This window comes from Sylvia atricapilla, chromosome 4 (assembly GCF_009819655.1).
Source record: "Sylvia atricapilla isolate bSylAtr1 chromosome 4, bSylAtr1.pri, whole genome shotgun sequence".
In the NCBI taxonomy this organism is placed as follows: domain Eukaryota; kingdom Metazoa; phylum Chordata; class Aves; order Passeriformes; family Sylviidae; genus Sylvia; species Sylvia atricapilla.
In genome coordinates this window covers 71071444-71095553 of record NC_089143.1, presented here as the reverse complement: position 1 = coordinate 71095553, position 24110 = coordinate 71071444, and the positions used below count along the sequence as shown (strand labels likewise).

Below are 24110 nucleotides of genomic sequence, written 5' to 3'. Positions count from 1 at the left end.
AATGTCATTCCCTGGAATCTATAACTTGATATACCTCTTAGAAATAAAAGTGTGGGTTTTCTTAAATAACTTGCTTAGTTAAATAAATCTAAATAAAGCCAGACTGTCCTCTTGGGTGAGGAGTATGCCCTTGAAGGCGGGAAGAACATGCAAAATGGAGAAATGCACCCACAGCAACACACTGAACTGTGTGTTCCTTCCCGTTTTCTGTCCCCTGCTGGGATATGTCTGTGTGGTACAACTGGAGATTGGCATGCCAGGAACATGGCAGGGAGAGAACAGATTGCTTCCCTTCGCTGACACGAGGATTTAACCTATTTATGGCACTCGGGTGTTAGCACGGAAAAAGCCAAGCGTGCCCAGGCTGTGTGCTGATACGGCTTGTTCTGAATTCACACCTCGTCAATCCATTATTTCAGGAGAGGAGGGGAGAAAGGAACCATGTTTTAATTGGAGTAGAGGGGTGATAATGGCAGGCAAGCAAGAGGCCAACCTGCACCTGAGCCAACTGGCAAAAGCTTTTCTGGGAAGGACAGTGTGGTTCTCTAAGCTGTGATTGTCCCCATGAGCATGGGGACAGTCCCTGAGCCACAGACACTGCGGCTTCTTGGGTCTAAAAGCCTTTCTGCTGCTTCAGCAGCCAGCTTGCTTTAGGATGGAAAACTGCAGTGTGCAGGCACGCTGTTTAATTTTTGTCACTGCTCTGCCAGAAAATAAACTACCTGCAAGTAGAGAAAGGCCATCAAATGCTTTTTCAAAAGCAGCTGAAGCCACGGTCGTAACTGGGAAGAATTTTGACGTAGGAGTTATTAAAGCGGGAGAAGTGGAAGTTTTTTAAGCAGATTCCTGAGGGAGTGAGTGGGAGAAATCATTCTGTCTGCTGAGAGCATGAAAGAATGTGTGTGTATTTGGGGGGGGGGTTATTAGAAGGCAAAGTGTGCTTTGTGTGATTCCATTTGTTTAGCTTCTTCATTCAAATCTATCTCTTCTGTCTACAGGCTGATCAAGAGCTCCATAGTAGTCAGGCACTTGGAAATTTTAACCTTTGTCAAACAGTTGTTTTGTTGCATTTTCTTGTCTCAGTAACACACCTTGGAAATTGCAGATTCAGGGAGAGAATGAGAATTTTATTCTCTCTTTTTCATCCCTAAGAAAGGCAGGAATAAAGAAAAATTGTTCTTTTCAGCCAGAAAAGCAAAATAAAAACAAATCGATGTGCAACAAACAAAGCTTTTTATTTTGTTGGCTCCAATATTGTGTTTCTTACCAGCAGGATATCTGCAGCTGTATTAGTTTGATTATTACCTGTAGTATAGGTGATTATAGGGCTTGGATGGTCTTGGAGCAACCTGCTCTACTGGAAGGTTCCTTGCCCATGGCAGAGAGCTTGGAACTGGATAAGCCTTAAGACCCCTCCAAGCCAAACCATTCTGTGATTCCATGGCGCCAGTAAGGAAACCCCAGTGACCCAGAGAGGCTTTTCTTCCAGCTCATAAAATCCTTACATGTGGCTGATGGAAAGGATATTTATGGGCTCAGAAGGAATACTGATCAGAGATTTTTCCGGAGCAAACGGAATAAAAACGAGGTTTGTTCACAAGCGAATGCTCTAAATCATGGTGAGGCTAACATCTTCATTTTGAGTCCAACTGGGAAAGACTTGGAGCAGCAATTTCAGACCCTGTACAGGGAATACAGGTAATCTCAGAAGAAAAGGGGGTATTCAATTGTCAAACCAAGCCTTGCAGCTTAGATCCTAGACCTGCAATTGGCTGTGTTTTTAAGCATGGGCTTTCATCCTTCATCCGTAGGAATGAGAATGAAGACTGATGGGAAGAAGGGAGGAGGAAGAAAAAATCCAAACCAAGGCACTTTTCCTGAACTGGAACAGTTTGGAGGATTCTAGAAAATGTAGTCAATGCTGAGTTATTTAGCAGTGTTGGACTGGAGTAGTTCTGTGGGCTGTGTTAAATGCCTTACATTAGAGATTTATTTTTCCATAATGCTTGGAAATCTTGTGCACTTTGTGAAGCACCAGATGTTAGCCTGGGACTGCCGTGGAACAACCTGGGTATCACTGGCACCTGCAGATAATTCCAGGTATGCAGTAAGATCCATAGACATACCTAGCCATTATTCTGCTGGTGAAAATCAGGATTTACATTACTCCACACTGAAAGAGGAGCTGTTCTTCCCTTTTTCCTTCTCTTATTTTTTTTTCGTGGGGGTGGCTAACTAAAAGCATATAAAGAATGAATTAAAAGCTGTTTGCACTTGATGCCTTTAATATATCAGAGTGCCAACGTCTCCAGCAACCTCGTTATTAACATTGAGGGGAAATTTATTGTCCTTGGAGTTGACTTGCAGCATTGGCAACACACAGAATTACTGTTGGGGGGGGTTATGTTGGGTTTTATATGACATCCCAGGATGATGCATTTCTCAAAGCACTTGAGATGCAATTTCAGACAGGCAAATGAGAATCAGTCAATGGGTCAGAACAACACAGTTCAAAGGCCCGTAGTTCATAAAATATTTATGTGCTGTTATAAAAGTAAAGAGGAAAGGGAGCTTATGTAACATACTAAAAAAAAAAAAAGTGAAGAGCCAGCAGAAAACTTCCTCTCCCATCCCACAACTGAGCTGAACTTACATATTTCCAGAGAAAGTGTGTCCAGACGTGGCTTTTCCACAGCTGTCCCAGGATGCCTGCCATTTTAAATTCAGTAATTCAGTTCTTTGCTATTCTATTGTTCCTAGATGGATGCATCACCTCCAAGCTATGCTCACTGTGACCAACTGCAGAAAACTAGTTTGCCACAAGACGTTTCTGTTGGGTTTTTTAGTGTAATAATGTAATAGCAGGGGAAAAGGGAAAGGAAGGGAGCAACATCAGAAAATATACTGGATGGTTTAAATTTGCATGACATTTCAAAGAAAATCACCCGAAAATATCACAACTCCCATAAGCAGAAAAAAAATCTGAACTTCCAGGCAATAAAAACCTGAGAGGAAATTTTGTTTCCTGTTGGCTGGCTCTTGGTGTCCTTTACACTGTTGTTGCCTATTGTCATTCAGATTTTTGAATTTATCTGGATTTTTAGATAAGGGTCTATTTGCTTTTAAAATACTGATCTTATTTTGACTCTATGTCTAAAATATTATGCGCTGAAAGTTCTAAAGGAAAATGTAAAACAAATAATGAAAGGTCTGATTTAAACTTTTGGGTAATGTTACTAACTGGAGGAAGCTCTGTTGGAATCACTAAGCTCCACTCTGATTCTAATGTGGTTTTAATAGATTTTTTCATCTTTCCCTTCTTTCTTTTTTTTCACCTCGTTTCTCCATAGTGTGGTGTAGCAGTCACCATCTTACCAGGAGACGTGGCTGCAGTTTCCCCAGGTGACCATCAGCACTGCTCCCCTCTTGAGGAATAGATTATGTGAGAAACATGGGAGGAACTTCCAAGTCAGAGCCAGAATGCAGATTGAGCCCAGACTCCTGGCTCCCAAGGAATGCAGGCAGAGGCTGTATAGACCATTCTGCTGCTGACTCTTTAGTCACCTCCCCTGCATTTCGGTTTTGAACACACAGACTTAAGCCTGGGTTTGAGAAACAGATGCTTGACTTTAACACAAATAATAGCAAAGAAGTCGGTCCTGCAGTCTGTCGAGCGCTGCTCGTGAAAAGCTGGGCATGAAACGGCCTGTTGAGGAGTTTTACAGTCATGCAGCTAGATTACCAGAATTCAAAATCCATTAAGTGCTGAGTATTGAATAAGCCAACTGGGAGAGTTCGTGGAAAACCAAGGCAGTGCGGTTAAGTTGCAGGGGCACATTGGCAGAACAAGTTGAAAATGTGTTTTATAGTGTGCGCCCACTGCTGTGAAAACCTGGTGAGGTGATCCTGGACAAGGCCAGGGCTCTGACAATATATACAAAGTTGGCAGTGACTGTACAGCTGTACACAGGGGGGTTGATCTATCTGTTTGGTGGGACAAGTTTTACGCTGCTGTCACTGCTGGGACAGTAGAGATAAGAATGTTGTCACCAAGTGAGCTGACAGGCTCCCCGCAGGGTTCACACTTCCTCCAGCTCCTTGTCTCCTGTGTGACCCATTGGAGCTACACCCCACAGATTTGGTTAGGGAGTGGCAAAGCCTCCTGCAGACAAAGCTGAGCAGATGTGGTGGTGTGGTTCCAGCAGTGTTCCTGACGTGCTCCCACCCCCTGAACACAGGCACTGCTCTGTGGTGATGTCACCACTCGTCACCTCTCTGTGTTGTGGTGCAGTCTTAGCACAGACACTGCTACACAATGTCAGCAAATTGCTGTGGGGTTGATTTGCTCCTCCTTTAATCTTCCTGGCTCCTGAAGAGGAAAGAAATATTTAGCTTTTTCACTCAAGACAGATGCAAAGCATGCCTGATCCTTATCTCTTCTCCTTCCCTCTTTTCCCTTCACAATCCCCACAATTTCTGAATTTCTATTTCCACCCAGAGAAGAATGCTGAAAATAACAAGAACAGATTCCAAGTGATGATGCTTGTTCAGCATTACACCATTTTGTTAATTTTGACGTTATTGCCGGGATTATTAACCACTGAAATACATCATTTCACAACCTTGACAGGACATAAATGATTTAGAAGCCTCAAATTATTTACCACTGATTGAGTAATTTCCACAGAGTTGACTTTCCACAGAGTTAATTGTGTGTCAGAAGAATGGATGGGTTATGAGCTTGCTGTCATATTTTTCCAACTAATGCTTGGCTCCCACTGGAAAGACTGGGGTTGGAGACCAAACGTGTAGGAGCTGCTTTTCTGTGATGGTGATAATTTCAATTTGGCACCTCTGAAAAAACAGGGCATGTCCTTTTCATCTTGAAGGACCAGATTTTTTTAAAGGAAGCATTGGGAATCAGCGCTCTTTTGTTAGTTCCTATAACTTCTATTGATTTCATGGAGATTTAGGGACCTTTTTGAGAATAGCTATTTGTGTCTTTAGGTGTGAAAAATACAGACATTGTAAAATTCCTTTGGAAGTGCACTTGAATGTCAGTTCAAGTTGTTTAGATCCATCCTGTTCAAGAAAGCTCTTCTGTCACCAAGGAATTTAAGCAGATGTAGAAGTTCTATCCAAACAAAGGTATCTTCTCAAGTCAGAGCTCTATAGCTGTTTAGTGAATCACATGCTGATAAATGCTAAATGTGTTTCCCTTTCTCCTGAACAGCTAGTGTTTCTCAAAGAGTCACTACTTACACCTTTTATTTTTAATTTTTAATGAGTGATCTTCGTTTTCCGGGGGCTGTCTGCCCTTAAATCCCTCCTCACAGGGTATGCAATGCTAATATCACTCTATTTAAATAAATGTTTTCAGACAGGGGGAGAAAGCCCCACAGAAGGCAGCACACAGTGCTGATGGTATCTCTACATAGGTTCCATCAGTGTATTAGGAGTTGCTGGATATGTTGAATGCACACTGCCAAAACTTTGTGTGTGTCCCATTTACACCTCACTTACTCTTATCCAGCTCAGTCCCTTACATGAGTCATTTTTGTGGTATTTTGTCTGGGATCAAAATCACCTACTAGCATCTTAAATAAGGCACAGCTTCATTAATACATTAACATTTTATAGCAAATATTTTATGAATGCCGTGTCTGCTTTTCTACATAATTGCTAGACATGTAAAAGACTCTGTTTCTAGATTTTTGTTGGACCAGCAGCAGTAGGGCACCTGTTTCCATTCCTCCCTCTATTTTATGCTCCATTTTATTTCCAGGGATGTTGCATCACAGCCCTGGTTCCTGTTAGGCTTTTGGACACTGCCTCAATGCAAGCAGCAAAGCAAGATGTGAGTGAGGAGCAGTGTGAATGAGATTTAAGAGGGATTAGGGAGTGCAGCAGTGACATCCAAGAGAGCACTGCTTGTTTTGCTAAGCCGGATTTAGGAGGGAAATAAAGAAGCATTTTTCCAAATCTCTTCATTATTCGTCACACAGTGGCCTAGAAACAGATGTGCTGTTAACCTCTGTCCAGTCTTAGCTCCAGCTTGTTCCCCTCTCTGGCGTGGGAGGCTCAGGGAGAGGGAGAAATGCAGCAGGGTGGTGTGAGGGGGCTTCGCACTCTCCGTGCCATGGCACCTTGCAGCCATCAAATGTGACACGGGGAGTTCTCTAATCCCATCACATTCCTACTCTGCAGAGCAGCCTTATGTTTCTCCTAGCCCTTGCCTAATTTGGGCAGGGAGCAAAGGAAGCAACTCAAATCCATCGGTACAGGAGCAGAGAAATCCCTGTGAAGTACCACAGAGCTTCATCAAGTACCATTTGTGACAGGACGAGAGGAAGGAGCCTCAGGTTGTGCCAGGGGAGGGCTTAGGTTGGATAGCAGGAAAAACTTCTTCACCCAAAGGATTGTCAAGCTCTGGAACCACCTGAAGCTCAAGTCAGCACTCCTGAGAGATTTCAGACACACAGGTGTGGCACTTCAGGGACATGGTTTAGCAGTGGAGTTGGCATTGTCAGGTCACTGGTTGGACTCTATCCTAAAGGTCTTTTCCAAACGAGAGTCACAGTGAGCTGGTCATGTACCTGCTGAAGTTGCTTTCTTCCTTTTGAGTTCCAACATGTGGTGCTTCCCTTTTGAATGCTGTACCATGCAGTGTGTGCTGACTCTGATGTGGTAGGTAAAAAATTGTCACAGAACTGACTGACAGCCTTGCAACACTGCTTCCCCTCTTCTCCCTGTGCTACAATAGCACACCCACATCCACTCAGACACTGGCAGTGAAAGCAGCTCCTTTCCATGTGGAAACTCCTCTGTGAGTAAACAAAGATGTTCCATTTCCCCGTGGTGTTGGTCAGGAACCTGTCGTGTGGGACCCAGGTTAATGCAGTACCTCATTATCGTAATCCATCATTCCTTTGGGAACTGCACACAGTGGCTTTGTCTGGATCAAAACTGGACTTGAATGTTGTGGTCACTTCTGAAAATGGGATTTTATTACAGTATTTCTCAGGTGAAGCGGGAAATAGAAAGAAAATCCAGCAGCCAGCAACATGTGACAGAACTCGTACATAACTGCTGGCAATCATTGTAAATAAGCAGGTGCCCGTAAGCACTGTATTTTAACCAGTCCAGTTACAAGCTGGTTTAGCATCAGGGTGAGGCTTGTTTGCATACTGAAACCTCTCTTATCGGGACTAAAAAGCCCATTTTGAGCTTTAGCTGTGTTGTGAAATAGGCGTAGTTCCATCCCTGCTCAAAGGGATGAGCAGCACAAAAGACTCAGAGGCTGATACCAAAGTGTCAGAAGGACAAAAGAACTGGAGGTCAGTGGGATGCTCGGGCTGAAAACTATGCAGAACCCAGAAGCAGCATCTCCTGGCTCCCAGCCCTCCCTCCCTTTCAAGGCAAGGTTATTCCTCTCACTAATGATTCAGTGCCACTGTTGTTGGCAGGAAATGTCAGCCCAGAAAACTAACGATATTGTTGAAAAGTCAAATTAGGGTGGGATTTTTTTTTCCAGATAAAGCTGGAAAAGAGCGGTTCTTCATATTATCAGGGCTGTAGCTTTTCTGGGAAAATTACTCTGGAGTGGCATGAAGCAGTTGTGGATGGTGTCTGTCCCAGGATGCCTGCAGGGACAGCAGCACAGGGCATTGCTCTCTCACTGCCAAGAATGAGACCTTAAATGAGGGATCTGGGTGAGCACTGCAGCCTCTCCAAAACCTAAACTTAGGTTGTGTAAGTGAGTGACCCACTCAGTTCTGCATAACACCTTGTCATTGCATATGCAGCAGCAACAAATGCCACTGAAATGTATAATTAAACTCCAAAGAGCTACAGCAGGTATCCAGCTGTCTCAGACTGCTGTGCTGTACACTAGGGATGAAGGAGAAGATAATAATTTCCTTTTGATGCACATGTACCCGTTTTACAATGATGTTATGTGATAGAATGCATTAAGAAGAACAAATAGAATAATGAAGTTGAGATGAAACAGAAATAATCATCCAAGAATATTTCTTAATTAATCAGCATTCTCAATGAAGCTCCACATGGAAAAAAAAGTTTGGTGCATTAATTCATAGACTTATTTTGATACTCTGATGACTCTGAGCAAAAATTTACCTAGAAACATATTCAATCGAAATTGATGGAATTATTCTTTTACTTAAATAGGTGCATATTGATTAAGGGGCACAGAATCTGTCCTGTAATAGAATCTTGGAGACAACTGAGTTTGAGACATCTCCCAGAGCAGGATAATAGGAATATTATAAATACTAAAAAGAGATGTGGCTGTTACCACTTGATCATCATACTCTCACAATAATAATTTATCTCTAATTTAAAACTACTGTCTCTAAGACTTACCCAAGGATTCAAAAGAAACTTAATGGCCTATGATACACTTATGCTCACTAAAGCAGTGGAACTACGATGGTCTCCAGTGTCACACTCAGAAATGGTGTGTTTATGTAGTTGTTCAGTGGTTAATGAAACATTACAGCTGGCACAAAGCTTGGATGTTGTGAAGGTATCTAAAACACTTGAGATGTCTCTGAGGCACCACACAGTCCTAATTTTTTTTTCAGTGTCATAATGTTCTTTAATTATAAAGCAATTACCTCTCTCAAGTGATACCATATAAGCCCATGATGTGGTAATTGTTAACCTGTATTCTACATCCTGTCTTTTTGCCCTCAGTCATCCTTGCTGTCAATTCATGGTCATTTTAGAGCATTTAGGTTGATACAGGCTTTAAGTGCTGGAAGTATGAATACTAGATAAGGACAGTTTTAATTCAGAAATGGTACTAAATGCTCAAAAGGAGTACTTTAATTAGAGAGTAATGTAAGACAATAACTGTTTGGCTGCTACCTTAAGGGCTGCCATCAAGTATGTCATTTTTATGAGAGATGTCTTCTTACGAAAGGCAACTGTATAACGAGTATCTTTCACGTCCTTTAGGTGCAGTCATTGAATTAGATGAATAAAGATGAACCAGCTTTCCTAAACTGTCACAGAATTAGGTGGAAAGTATTTCACACATACACATGGCAGGTTTTTATTTTTGGTCACGTAAAAACTCCTGTGTTATTAGCAATTAAAGTGTTCTTTGAGACAGAATATGAGACACCTTGAAGTTTGCCCTGTCTGTAGCAGTGACTGTTCTGGGATGTGAGGAGACCCTGGGGTGCTGTTCTCCCCAGCGCAGCAGAGAACAGGGGCTGGAATGAGGACACCTCTCCTTTACCAACTGGTACATGCTGTGTCCCTGTCCTAGCACGCTGCTCCCACTCCAGCCTCACTTTGGGAGTACCCGAGGGGGGCATCCTTTTGCACACAGTTTTTAGACTCCATTTATCTCCTTTTCCTCTGTTCTTTCTCCTGCAAAAATGGCCAAAACAGGACTACAAATTCATCTCTAACTAATCGCGGAGTCATTTTAGGTTTCTTTCCCTTGTAACATGGTGATTAGGTGTCATATCCGCTGGGATCTGTTTTTGCTGAGAGTCCAGAACTTGGTGGCGAGGTCTGGATTTGTGGTTGGCATGCAAAGCGTTTTGTCAAATTGTTTTCCTTCCATGTCACTCCCATGTAGGCATGGAGCCGCGAGCGCCGATTATGCAATCACACATTTCCCCCCTTTTTCCTAAATGAATTACAGTGATAAAGCTGGAAACGTTGTGCTCTGTTTCCACAGCTGCAGCAAACTGGGAGCAAAGGAAACAATAGCCTCATATACACATGTGCATTCCAGCTGCTGCCAGCTCCCACATTCTCCCTTATCCTTGCTGTCCTCTCAGTGGAGCAGACAAATTGCCTCAGTGACAGGAAAGGTTGGTAGCAGATAAGCTGCCAGTTTAATAATGTTTGGTAGAAAATTCAGAATTAGTGTATGAAAATACAAATTGCAGCTTAATTTGGAGGGTGATTTAAAGGTCAAGCTTCTCGAGCCAGAGAGAGTAGCCCTGAGGAAACGCAGATGAAGTTTCTGTTCCTTTTCTCTCCCAGCTTGGTCCCACAGTCAGATATTTTTCCTTTAAAGCTCACAACCCTGGAGACAACAGTTGCTTTCCTGCTGTTCGCTGAGCTCTGCCTCGATCCTGGGGTGCCAATTGCCTCTGCAGGAGTTGGGAAGACAAAAGAGAGAGGATCTGGTGCATATCCTGGAGATGTAAAACTGTTGGAATGGAGAGCTGTGGAGAACAGCATTTTGTGGCGTGGTTTCCTAGTTTTCAAGCATTTCTAGGTGCCAGGTGATAAAAATCCCTTTCACGGTATAGATGATATTGGGGTGTAAGGACATTATTTAAATGAACAAATGCCAGGGCTAGTGTGAGATCAGAATTTCAGAATGATTCTGGGATTGAGTTAATGCATCAAAATCCAAATGGCATTTGGTGAAATAAGGATTCCTCAGCTCCTGTAAGTCCTTGGAGAAAGGTCATGGGAACAAAACTGATAACATTATTAGTCTGCAAGGAATTGCTACTTTATTTTTCTTTTCCTGAATTTGATGGAAGAGCCTTAACTGATTTAAAAACAACAATGAAAAACGTGCAAGTAGGGCAAGATGCAGAATCTTCCAAATGACATATACGCAATAGCATTGCCAGAGTGATAAAACAGTAAATAACATGAGTTAGACTTTTTATGTAAACACTTGGTTTAGGAGTAGATACTTTTTCTGCTCTGATTTATAAGCACATAAAAATTCAAGGAATACAGCTGGGGATAAAATGAATGCGTGTGTATGTCTGAGTGAGCACTTCAGGTTTGATTTGTGTGGGCTGACACAGTGAAAGTCTGTGAAGGTTTGGAGTTTGCATTTAGTCTTTAATGTTGCATTTTCTTCTCTAATCCATTTGCACTCATAAGCCACCTTCCCCCAAAATCCCAAAGTCATAAGCCAGAAGAATAAAATGGTTAAATGATAGATAATGAATGATTGATTCAATGTACAAAAATGTGGTTTTCTGCCATTTTTGAAAGCTGAAATGTGAACTTATGTAGTGTAGGCTCAGGGCTCCTTGGGATAGGCTCTGAGCAGACTATGCTGCATGACAACTTTTATGCTGACATTTAGAAGTGTTTCCCATGGGATTATACGCAGTTGCCATAGACTGTAAACACTGAAGAGATGAGAGAGATGGGATTTTAGCTTAACCTGGTTTTGTCCAGAACAGATGCCAAACGTGCTGCCCTAAAGAGTGCCAAGGTGCCACTGCCTGCTTTGGCTCTCACGGGAGCTTGGCAGTAGGAAGCCTGCAGGGTAAAGACTTGTCACCAGTCTCTAAGTTAGGAAAAGAAGGGAAATAAGAATGACATGAACATTTAGAAAGCATTTTACTTATCTGCAAACTGGCTTAATAGCGATGAGAGAGAAGCGCTGTGGCTAAGCGCTCTGGCTTTGTTGTCATCAGTCTGAAGGGACCAGGACCTGCTGATGGCCTGGCAGCAATTCATGTCAGGCTGTGATGGCTTTATTTGCATCTCATTTGAATCAGCTCAGCCCTACCCTCTGCCCCAGTGTCTCCTGGATCAACCCACCCCTTTTCCAGCTTTACTCTGAGTTTAGTTTTAAAAGCCTCAGCATATGCAGCATGAAACATTTCGGTTTTGTGGCAGACACTTCTAATGCAGAGTCATTTTGTGTGATTCTTTCCCACTGGTCCGTATCCAACATGCCCATGATCAGGATCTCCCTGCCCTGCTCTGCAGCAGCCTGGGTGGAAGACTGACAGCAGGGGAGCCCCTGAACTGCTCCTAATTTCCTCACAAGCGCCTTACAGAGCTGAAAACAACTTTGAGATGACTCGGTGTGAGCATCCCTGCCCAAAGTAACAACTTCTTCAAACATGGAGGGCTTGTGGGCTCACTGCTGAAGCCTCAGTCCGCTGTAAAAATGTCTTTGTTGTATCTGGTTTCTCTCACTGGTGATTGCGTCCTTTTTCTGATGATTTGCTGGTGACAAGTGGAATGTTGGGGTTTTTCCCCCCAGTAACTTGGACCTCTGAGGATGGAGAGCCCCCAGAATCACATATTTCTCTATTTTTTACTCACCTGGAATTCCTCTATTTTATCTGGTTTGTTATACAAATAGTTTCAGGTAAGATGGCAAAGACTGTTCTTTAGTAACCCCTAAATCTATCTTCTAGACTGGTATCTACTTGTCATATTTTATTATTTTTAACAAGGAAATGCACAATCATCAATAATGATCCCTTTAATTTATGTAGCGTGCAGACCTCAATCCTGTCATTCTCTATTGCAACTCCTGGAAAATGTGGGGGGTTTATTTAAAATATCCTTTTATAGATCCTAGGCTGGAGTTTATTTTTTTTAAATTAAGATTTTTTTTTTCAACATATCCTGAGCTATGCAAGCATAATAAAAATACATTTTCCACATGTACTAGCTAGTTATGCTAGCAAAAGCTCCTGAAATTGGAAACTTCCAACTGAGCTTCTTTGTTAAGTGAGCCTTAAAAGAATCTCAGTTTGAAGACAATTAATGCAGTATTTGAAAATTGCGAGGGCCTGAAATCAATAGTGTTGTACGTGCATATTACAAAATCAAAAACATCCCAGCTTTTTCCTCAGTTGCAGAACCCACCCTGAAGTTCAGGGGGAAAACCCTCAATGGAAAACTCCTCAGGGAAAGACTTTTTCAGGAAAGCTGGTTTGGCCTACGTGTGTGTGAGGGGATGTGAGCTGTGCCAGGAGAGTCTCTTTCCCTCCACAGACCCCCAGTCCTGCTCTCTGCTGCGGGGGAATAGCACTGACAGCGTGCAGACTGATCTCCTGCTCTGCAGATGAGAGCTGGAAACTAGTTCAGCACTACTGAGGGCATCAGGTGGGGAAAATGAAGCCTCCCAAAGGTCTCACTGGCTCCAGGGTGCCTTTGGTGATTTACATCCATAACACTCTGGCACTTCAACGTGCAGTTGACCTCCAGCAGCTTCATGGTCTCTGCACCTTGAGACTGGAGGTAGGAGTGGTGTGAAAGGTGCTGCCTTGAGCTTTGGGTCTAAACTAAGACAGGGAGGGAACTCGTGTTGGAAAGGAGTGTCATGAGCTCACACTCAGGGGAGAGGATTTATTTGCTTTTTTATTTATTTTAAGAACCCTCTGAAATATTTCTCCGAGCATCCAAGAAGCAAAGGGCTGTGAAGTCATCGGGATGCTCCCAGAGGGAGGCCATTGCTTTAAAGCTTCCCCTGCAAACAAGAAAACAGATCAGTGTGTCAGTGAGCCAGCACCGAGCATCTGCCTTGGCTGCAACACTCATCACAGTGGGTTTACTGTGAACATCTGAGCACACCAGGAAAACAAAAACAAGAGTAGGCAATGCACAAAAAGCCATCCCTCTGTAGCGAGGAGAAATTGATTTTCAATATGCATCTTATTAGCTGAACGTTTAGCACAAATTTTACTTAGTTCCTTGTTCTGCAAATTGCAAATTTCAGGTATTCGAAAAGAGACACCTATGATCCAGGATCTCAGAGGAGTAAGGAGAAGGAGAGCATAGAACATGCACATAAAGTATTCCCAAGTCTTGAACCCCTGCCCTTTATACAGGCTCTTAGCAGATAATGGCTATATCTCAATAATGCCCACGAAGGTCAAAGTCTAAAAAACAATGAGAGTAGATTCTGTGGCATGGCAGCATTTGCTTCGATTTGACTGTTTACTAGTGCTGAAATTCTAATAATGAATTCCAGACTATTCACAGTCCTAACTTGTTTTCTGCCTGTGGGATTAAATCCAACCAATTTATTCTAGAAAATGGAAGCCATGAAGTCTACAGGTTGTATCTCACAGATACTTCATGGCAGTTGGCGAGCTCATGACTTCATGTTCATGCTAGAGAACACCCCCAAAATCAACATCTGCCTCTTAATCCCTTTATGTTTTGCCCGGTTCATTTATTTTCCTCTTGCACAGTCTAGAAATAGTTTAAAAACAGTTGTTTTGAGACACTTTTCCTATTACTATTAATACAATTTTCTTCCATATCATCACTGTCTCATGCTCAGATTACTTTGCTTTTCTATGAATGCCCTGCAAGTCCTTTGAAAATGAAATACTTTCACTGAAAAAGTAATGTTGGCACATAATGGATCAATTAGAAAGGCATGTAGTGCAGGGAAGTGAACAAATCTTGACCATTTTTGTCATAGAGAGCATTCTTCTGATAATCAGAGGTTGATATTTCTTTCAAGCATTTCTACGCTTGAAATATTTTGACTTAAAACGAGTTGGTTTCTTTTTTACACGTATGAATATAAAAATGTGTCTCTTTGTGTGCCTATAGGTATATTCCTAAGCACAGCCATGCCAAAAATAGCACACAGACACACACACATCTGGGAAACACACCGAAGTCTCCTGCAAAGAGGCAGCAGCAGGGAATATACGTGCATATAGATGTATGTATGTTATATGTGCATTGTAACCAGCATATTGAATAACTTCCTGTGGGCACTGCTGAAACAAGATGCAGTGCTGATTGCCTGTGTGGCTGAGGCTAATTCTTGCTATTTTTTGGTTCAGTATTTGTCAGATCAGCAGTGTAGGAATTTCATCTCTAGTTGAAAAGCCCTCACTGGGGAATCTGCCTGGTGTTTTAGGAATTCTTGATGGTAATTCACATTGTGTGACTGTCATGCTTTCTGTGTAGGCATTGCCTACAAGAGGCAAATTGCTTTGTGGTGTTTTGCAGAGTCTGTTCTCCTCAGGCCCAGTTTCTCAGTTTTCAGAGGAGAAGGGTGGTGGAACGATCCTGGTCTCAAGAGGGTCCCTATAGAGAAAATCCTGACTTCCAGCAAAATTTGCGTATTACAGAGAAACTGCCCAGCTGGGACTGGGGACTGACCTTGTGATCAAAGAGGCTGTCAGAGTTAAGAAAACAGAAACTACTGACTAAAATAGCTGAGTGGGGACAAGGACTTTTCCAGTTGGATCAAAAAATGGGAAATTACCGAAAAGATTTAACAAGGCAGAGGAAAGAGAGGGGAAGGGAAATGAAATGCCTTGTGGACATAGTTCCCTGAGGAGTCCCATGTATGGAATGAAGTATGGGGCATTGCATGGTTTTCCTGGTTGTAGTTTACCTCTTTTAAGAGGAGAATATTGCAGCTGAACCATGGGAAGGATGTGGGACTTGTGTAACATTTCTTTTACAAAAGCCAAGTGTAGATCCCAGAAACCCCTAATTTTCAGGATGTGTTTTAAAAACTCCCTCCTGCAGCATCTCCTGTGCTGTCAGCACCATCCTGTGCGTTTGGGGACAATTGGGTGGCAGGGCTCCAGGTCCCCAGGCTGGTCCCAGAGACAATGCTGTACAGAGGGGCTGGCGGGGCAGAGCACAGCAGCAGCACTGCAGCACGCTGTGTCCAGAGCAGCACAACACCCAGAGCTTCTGCAGGCGGTTAGTGGGACCGGAGCTTCTGGGTTCCGTGGAAATTAGCTCCAGAATTGAACGGGAGTTACACAATCTGTACAGATTGCCAGCCATTGGAGACAGCTATGGCGCCTTCCAAGATCTTGGCCAGGAAGCCCTCATATGAAAGCAGGCTTTAAGTTATTTATGGACAGGCAGTGCCTAATGGTTTTAATTTTCTAGATAGCTCAGGAGGCCAGTCAGATTGGCAACACCAGCAGAATGTGTCAAGAAGCCCCAAATCCTGCTACCACAAATGAATAAGAACTGGTTTGGGGGAAGATACTCAATATTGGTGGACCTGACTGTTCTATGCATGGCTGAGAATTGAACCTGTTCTCGCACTCAGGGAGAAGTTGTCTTTGGCCTACTATCTGCTGTTACAGTCTTTTTTTTGGTGTCAAACTGATACAAATATATTTGCCCTTGATTTTTGATACTTACTGCTGCCCATACTGGATTCATTTTCTCATCATATGGAGGCCATATGTATTCTTTACACATAGCCTGTAGTGCACTGCAGAATTTATTATCCCATCTCCTTTAAACATACTGCTCTTACATGCTCAAAGCCCAGCATTTTTATATGCTGTAGATACGTTCACTGCTAGCAAATTACGAGGCACTGTAAAAATTGTACTTATCCACATAATTTTCTATAGTCGGTGTTAAATGGAGACATGTGGAGGAAAGAAGGGTGCCTCAAAGTACCTGTGCTCCTGTAAACGTAGGTATTTTGAGTAGCTCAGATCACGGAGGGAAAGGTTTCATCCCACAGTGAGATGAGGACAGATTTTGATAGCGTGACCGAGCTGGTTTTTGAAAGCAGCACACACAGGCACTCTGAAATATTTCCAGCGAAGGCTGTGGCATGCGTAGGGATATTTTCTGCTAGGGTTAAGGTGTCCATGCATCTGGGCATTTCCTCCACCAGCCTGATGCCTGTCTCCTCCCACCTCCAGGTACCAGATCCACACGGGGCTGCAGCACTCCATCATCCGGCCGACGCAGCCCAACTGCTTACCTCTGGATAACGTCACGCTACCTCAGAAGCTGAAGGAGGTGGGGTACTCCACACACATGGTGGGCAAGTGGCACCTGGGGTTCTACCGCAGGGAGTGCATGCCCACGCAGAGAGGCTTCGACTCCTTCTTCGGCTCGCTCCTGGGCAGCGGCGACTACTACACCCACTTCAAGTGCGACAGCCCCGGGATATGCGGCTACGACCTGTACGAGAACGACAACGCCGCCTGGGACCACGACAACGGCGTCTACTCCACGCAGATGTACACGCAGAAGGTGCAGCAGATCCTGGCTTCTCATAGCCCCAGGAAACCCATATTCCTGTATATTGCCTACCAAGCCGTGCATTCGCCTCTTCAGGCACCGGGCAGGTATTTTGAGCATTACCGCTCCATAAACAACATCAACAGGAGGCGGTACGCAGCCATGCTGGCCTGCTTGGATGAGGCCATAAACAACGTCACCCTCGCTCTAAGGAAGTATGGCTACTACGAGAACAGCATTATCATTTATTCCTCTGATAATGGTGGGCAGCCGATGGCCGGAGGCAGTAACTGGCCTCTCCGAGGAAGCAAAGGCACCTATTGGGAAGGAGGTATCCGCGCCGTCGGCTTCGTGCACAGCCCCCTCCTGAAAAACAAAGGGTCTGTGTGCAAGGAGCTGGTGCACATCACAGACTGGTTCCCCACGCTGATCACGCTGGCGGAGGGGCAGATCGATGAAGACACCCAGCTGGACGGCTACGACGTGTGGGAGACCATCAGCGAGGGCAGGCGCTCCCCGCGGGTGGACATCCTGCACAACATCGACCCCATCTACACCAAAGCCAAGAACGGCTCCTGGGCCGCCGGCTACGGCATCTGGAACACCGCCATCCAGTCTGCCATCAGGGTGAATCACTGGAAACTGCTGACTGGAAACCCGGGCTACAGCGACTGGGTGCCTCCGCAGGCCTTCAGCAACGCGGGCCCCAACCGCTGGCACAACGAGCGCGTCTCCTGGTCAGCCGGGAAAACCGTGTGGCTCTTCAACATCACGGCCGACCCCTACGAGCGCGTGGACCTGTCTGCCAGGCACCCAGAAGTGGTGAAGCAGCTGCTGCGGAGGCTCTCGCAGTTCAACAAGACCGCCGTGCCCGTCCGCTACCCCCCCAAGGACCCTCGCAGTAACCCCAAGCTCAATGGGGGAGTCTGGGGGCCGTGGTTTAAGGAGGACGAAAAGAAAAAGAAATCAGACAAAAGCAAAGGTGCGAATAAGCAGAAGAAGGGCAAGAAGAAGAAGAAGAAGGCGAATCGGAAGAAGGGGCAGTCGTTTCACTGCCGGTCTCGTCTTGCTGGTGGGTAAACTCCAGGCAGGCTCCTTGGCCAGGCCTGAGTCAGCCTGGCCCCACTTCTTGAACTTCTGAAGAACTACCCACTTCTTCTTGGGTATATAGACTAGAAACGCCATTTCTGCACTACGGATGAAAGTTGTCGTCTTTTAACTTTGTCTCTGGTTTCACCAGCACAAGATACCTTAGCACTCCGAGTGACCGTGGGACAGACTTTCTCCTCCACAGGATGAGTGGCCCTCGCCCATCACCACGCACATTCCAGATAACAGCAGCAATAGCATCTTGTTTCAGGAAACTTAGCTTAGATGGACAAGTGATGGTTCCTTGCCTTAATTAGCTGGAATCTTTGGAAAGCATGGAGATGTCAATGGCAGATGTTCTCAAACTGACAGATGGTTCGGAGGGAGAAAGGAGACAAAAAACCTAACAACCTCTGTGGGTCAGTAAGTGTTAGTCATCAACCTGTGACACATTTTGATACAACACAGCAAAAACTGAAGCCATCAGGGTAGTGTTGCTGGGGAGGGGGGCATGATAGGAGGAAAGCTGCTTTAAATTAGATTTTGTCCATCTTAAATAAATCTGAATTTTTTCTACATTTCCTAGATGTGCTGAGCTCCCCCCGTTTGCAGTAAAACACATGACCAGCCAGCACACGCCACGTGTAATTTATTACAGGCATAGACAGAAACCACAAGTGAATGTAATATTTAAACACTTTAAGATAATTATACAACAATGTGTAAGAGATATAATTTATTTTACAGCACAGTCCCTATTTCTCTTCCGTTAAAGCTTCCTGGCTGATGCAAGGCACCCCTATGGGTGCCAGGGTTGTTTGGGTTCTTTTGGTGTTGACTTTTTAAATTTTATTTCCACCCTGTCATTCAGAGTTTATTTAAAAGATTCATATCCTCAGAGTACTGTAAACCAAGGAAATACTGTATACACTGCTAGGATGAGGAAGGAGGACAATTCAGGTGCGTCACTGCATTGTATATTTGCCTTCAGTGGTTTTGAATGTAACAAAGGGTTTATTTAATTTAGGAGTCCCGCGCATATTGTTCAGTTTCTGTACAGAATCTAGGCCTCTTGATGGGGGGAGGGGGAAATTCTACTTTAAACCTTTTATTTATGTACCTATTAAAATAGTTTATTTTTATGGCATTCATAAAAGTGGTCTGCCTCTTTCTTGCATCCAAGATAGCAATTCTGGCCTAGTTTGTTTTAAACAAACTCAAGTAGGCTGTTTTATTACTATTACTTTTGCTGCAGGGATGTTTTACGACATTTTGCTTCTGAAATTTCTTCTCCCAAAGTGTATATCATGCTTCAAAGTTTGCCCTTTTCCAAGGTGTCTGCACGGATGATGGATGCATGGACTGGCTGCACATTCGTGGCGCTCTGTGGTAATTGATAAAATGCACACACACGTATAAGCTTCAAGATGAATTATGTTAAGTAAAATTGATGATTCATTTGCTGGATGGCTATAACGTATTTTAGTGGAATTTCAGATAAGCCTGCTTTTCAGCAGTGTGTCACTTGACTTAGAAATTATATCTATATAAATGGATTATGGTTAAAAAATTGAGCATTCCTAACATCAGTGCACACAGAAATCTGAATGAAATACAACTGTCCAGCACTCCAGAAAGCCCTGACCTTTTCAAAAAGCAACTAGCTGCAGGTACGTACTGCCAAACCCCAGCAAATTGCATACTTAGAGCTGTAAAGCAGAATAAACCTGCCATTAACAAAACACAGAAACAAGACCGACAGCTTTAAAGTTACTTCTGTAATTAATATACTGACGAGAACACAGAAATGGACTTGGAGAATTGCATGTAAATAATAATTATAAAAGGACGGTGTGTATCTGCATAAGTGTTTAATATTGTCACCATTTTTCTCATGCTGTGTGGTCCTTAAGATGACTAATTAATTCCTTATAAATCTGTATAGCTTTTCTTCACATCCACACTATCCAGTGAGTAATCAGGAACTCGGATGTTCTCTAAATTCTCTAATTTTTTTTTTTTTAATGTGTCATTGATGACCTTAAATGAAATGAAAATAACATCTTGAGATATCATACTCCAAAATGAGATCTATAAAATTCATATTTGTGAGAAGATACATTTAATTTTCCTAGGTAATTCTTAAAAGGCAAAAGTTAGGTGTATAAGTTAAACAATATACGGAGAGACTAAGATATTTTAATTTATTTTGGCATCATAGCAGTGATAGTTATCCTCGTAGGATTAATTATTGCCCTTTTCTCTGAAAGTTTTATGGTGGCTTTGGCTTCCATTGGACCAAAGCAGCCAGAGAACATTATCCTCTGACAACACTTTGTTCTATAATTATTTATATCTGTTCTCTCTCAGGCAGAATGGGAGTCCTTGAAAGTTACCAGTGCAAGGCAGAAGAGTGGATGAGTTCTCAGTGCATTAAGTAAATATGCCACAAGAGTAAGTGTTCATAGAGTACACAGTGGGAGCACATCTCCAATGAGTTTGATATTTTGATCTAGTAGAGGGCAAAATTCGGCCTTAGATTGGGGTAGAAAATAAGCACGATTTAGCTGCATTCCTGAACTTTTTGCTGAAATGCTTCTGATGTACAAACGCCGTGTCTGCTCTCACACAGCCCTTGTTCTCTCACTGCAGCAGCACAGTGGTCCCTGGTTCCTGGGGATGCTGCGTGGCTCTCACAGCCCACTCTCTGTTTGCTGAGCTCTCAGCACCTCATCCACTCTCCCAGCAGGATTTAACATCTGATTTACATCTGCAGATATGTTACATGCCCAGTCTCAGGGAAGGTTTCATAGGTAAACACTGAAAATGAGACTTGGAGAAAGGCTGGGAGGGGACAGACAGTGGGGAGCCTTTACTTATGACCTTTAAAGTTGTCTCCAGCTTTTTCCACACTCTGTGCAGGCACAAGGAAAAGGCAGGTTGGATATGAACCCTGGTCTGGTCTTAGTGACAGCCACACCTTCAGGGGCCAGCCTATTCTTCCGAAGAACACTGTCTTTTCCAGGTTTTCTCAATTTTATTTCAAAGCTCTTCACAAATAATTTTCTAGTGGTAAGATAATTTTAACATCATCACTGACTTTTAAAGTTTTATTACCAATAATATCACTATTATTATTGTTATTATTATGGTGGTGGTGGTGGTGGTATTTGGTTTGAGGTAAATTTGGAGACAAAACACTCTTTCACAGCTCCAGGTAAAGAGGAGTGGAAGGCAGTGCCAGAAATGGTGAGTAAACCAGAAGTCTCTCTCCCTGTGGGTGGTGCTGGGAGATGTGAGGGGATCCCTGTGGGTTGTGCGGGGAGGTGGGAGGATGTTGGAGTCCAGGGCATTCCTCTGGACACCCTGGAAGGTCACAAACCTCGGCAGAGAGGTTTGGAACCCGAGCAAGAGGATTTGAATCCTGGCCATGGGGATGTGGAGCCAGTCCAGGGGGGTTGCCTGGCACAGAGCCCAGGGAGACACAGCCTTTGATCTCAGTCCTTGGAAAGAAGCTTCTAACACTGAGATAAGAATTACAAGTCACAAAGGTGTGAAAACAGTAGTGTGGTTTATCACAGGGTGGAAAATTTTGTAGTTTTAGGGTTCTTAGTATGGAGGTGAATGGGGAACAAGATGGAGGATTTAGGGTGGTGCCCTGGCTTCTTCTTCTTCTCCCCTGGCATCCATCTTCTGATGTGATGGTGGCACAAAGTGGTTTAAGGGGATTGGTAGAGGTGACCCTGTTAGTACAGGTGATAGGTATTGGCACATCACTGTAAATAATATACAATAATTATCTGTATAAAGAGGCTGTGACCTCCCATTGAGAGGGGAGTCGTCCTGTGTCCAAGCAGCAGAACACCTCGGCTGGGCACAGAGAACATTTTAACATAAGAATTAATAAACAACACGAGAAACCAAGAAAAACAAGACCTTGAAGACTCCGTTTCAACTCACGTCTGGCTCAGGGCCTTCAGAGGGCAAAAGACTCTCTGGAACCACCACCTGAACCTTGGGTGAGCAGAGAGAACCAAACTGGAGAGGAGGGGACGGCCGTGTGGTTGCCAAGCTCAGCCACACTTACAAACTTTAGAGCATGAAGGCACAATGAGGTACTTGGCAAATTTTAAACACCACCCAAAGTAAGGCACTTCACAGACGTGATCTTGGTAAATTTTAACTTAGCCATACTTTGACTTATCCAGACACAACAGGGCACTTACTAAGGTATTGCCTGCAATTTTTTAGCTTGGTGTACAATGTGTTTTGAGTAGAAAGTAGGAGAAAAAAGAGGAAGAAAATGGAGAAAGATATGTAGGCAACACCCTGTGATCCAGTGTGCTCTGAGCAGCCTTTAGGTCCATGGCAGGGGAGCCCTGGGAATGGGGCCCTTTGCTCTGCCCTGCTCCACTCCCCTGGGGCTCCCCGGGCCTGGCTGTGCTCCCGTGGTCCCCGTGGGGACACAGGGACAGACAGACACCAGGGCTGAGGGGACAGTCAGCAGGTGGGGTGAGGGCAGGGGAAGGTGTGGGTCTGCCACCGTGGGGACAGGCATGACAGGGGGACAGTCAATGGTGTGTGTCAGGCTGTGGGTCACTGTGCCATGCTGTGTCATTCTGTGGGGTCACTGCCCCATTCTGTGTCATTCTGTGGGGTCACTGCCCCATTCTGTGTCAGGCTGTGGGTCACTGCCCCATGCTGTGTCATTCTGTGGGGTCACTGCCCTATTCTGTGTCAGGCTGTGGGTCACTGCCCCATTCTGTGTCAGGCTGTGGGGTCACTGCCCCATTCTGTGTCAGTCTGTGGGTCACTGCCCCATTCTGTGTCAGGCTGTGGGTCACTGCCCCATTCTGTGTCAGTCTGTGGGTCACTGTGCCATTCTGTGTCAGGCTGTGGGTCACTGTGCTGGTTTTGTGTCAGGCTGTGGGTCACTGCCCCATTCTGTGTCAGGCTGTGGGGTCACTGCCCCATTCTGTGTCAGGCTGTGGGTCACTGCCCCATTCTGTGTCATTCTGTGGGTCACTGCCCCATTCTGTGTCAGGCTGTGGGGTCACTGCCCCATTCTGTGTCATTCTGTGGGGTCACTGCCCCATTCTGTGTCAGGCTGTGGGTCACTGCCCCATTCTGTGTCAGGCTGTGGGGTCACTGCTCCATTCTGTGTCAGGCTGTGGGTCACTGCCCCATTCTGTGTCATTCTGTGGGGTCACTGCCCCATTCTGTGTCAGGCTGTGGGGTCACTGCCCCATTCTGTGTCATTCTGTGGGGTCACTGCCCCATTCCGTGTCAGGCTGTGGGTCACTGTGCCATTCTGTGTCAGGCTGTGGGTCACTGCCCCATTCTGTGTCAGGCTGTGGGGTCACTGCTCCATTCTGTGTCAGGCTGTGGGTCACTGTGCCATGCTGTGTCATTCTGTGGGGTCACTGCCCCATTCTGTGTCAGGCTGTGGGTCACTGCCCCATTCTGTGTCAGGCTGTGGGTCACTGCCCCATTCTGTGTCATTCTATGGGGTCACTGCCCCATTCTGTGTCAGTCTGTGGGTCACTGCCCCATTCTGTGTCATTCCGTGGGGTCACTGCCCCATTCTGTGTCAGGCTGTGGGTCACTGCCCCATTCTGTGTCATTCTGTGGGGTCACTGCCCCATTCTGTGTCAGGCTGTGGGGTCACTGCCCCATTCTGTGTCATTCTGTGGGTCACTGCCCCATTCTGTGTCAGGCTGTGGGTCTCTGCCCCATTCTGTGTCATTCTGTGGGGTCACTGCCCTATTCTGTGTCAGACTGTGGGTCACTGTGCCATTCTGTGTCAGGCTGTGGGTCACTGCCCCATTCTGTGTCAGGCTGTGGGGTCACTGCCCCATTCTGTGTCATTCTGTGGGGTCACTGCCCCATTCTGTGTCAGGCTGTGGGTCACTGCCCCATTCTGTGTCAGGCTGTGGGGTCACTGCTCCATTCTGTGTCAGGCTGTGGGTCACTGCCCCATTCTGTGTCATTCTGTGGGTCACTGCCCCATTCTGTGTCAGGCTGTGGGTCACTGCCCCATTCTGTGTCATTCTATGGGGTCACTGCCCCATTCTGTGTCAGTCTGTGGGTCACTGCCCCATTCTGTGTCAGACTGTGGGTCACTGTGCCATTCTGTGTCATTCTGTGAGGTCACTGCCCCATTCTGTGTCAGTCTGTGGGTCACTGTGCCATTCTGTGTCATTCTGTGGGGTCACTGCCCCATTCTGTGTCATTCTGTGGGGTCACTGCCCCATTCTGTGTCAGACTGTGGG

At 44.8% G+C, this 24110-nt stretch overlaps 1 protein-coding gene across 1 annotated transcript in view; it reads left to right on the top strand.

Annotated features, from left to right (window-relative positions):
- The window catches only part of ARSJ (arylsulfatase family member J), a 34014-nt gene extending 16106 nt beyond the window's left edge, over positions 1-17908 (top strand). Inside the window, exon 2 of the mRNA XM_066318404.1 lies at positions 16425-17908. Within this exon, the coding sequence (XP_066174501.1) occupies positions 16425-17829 (1405 nt within the window). The 3' untranslated portion in view covers positions 17830-17908. The remainder of the gene's footprint in view (positions 1-16424) is intronic.
- Positions 17909-24110: the final 6202 nt, after the last annotated feature.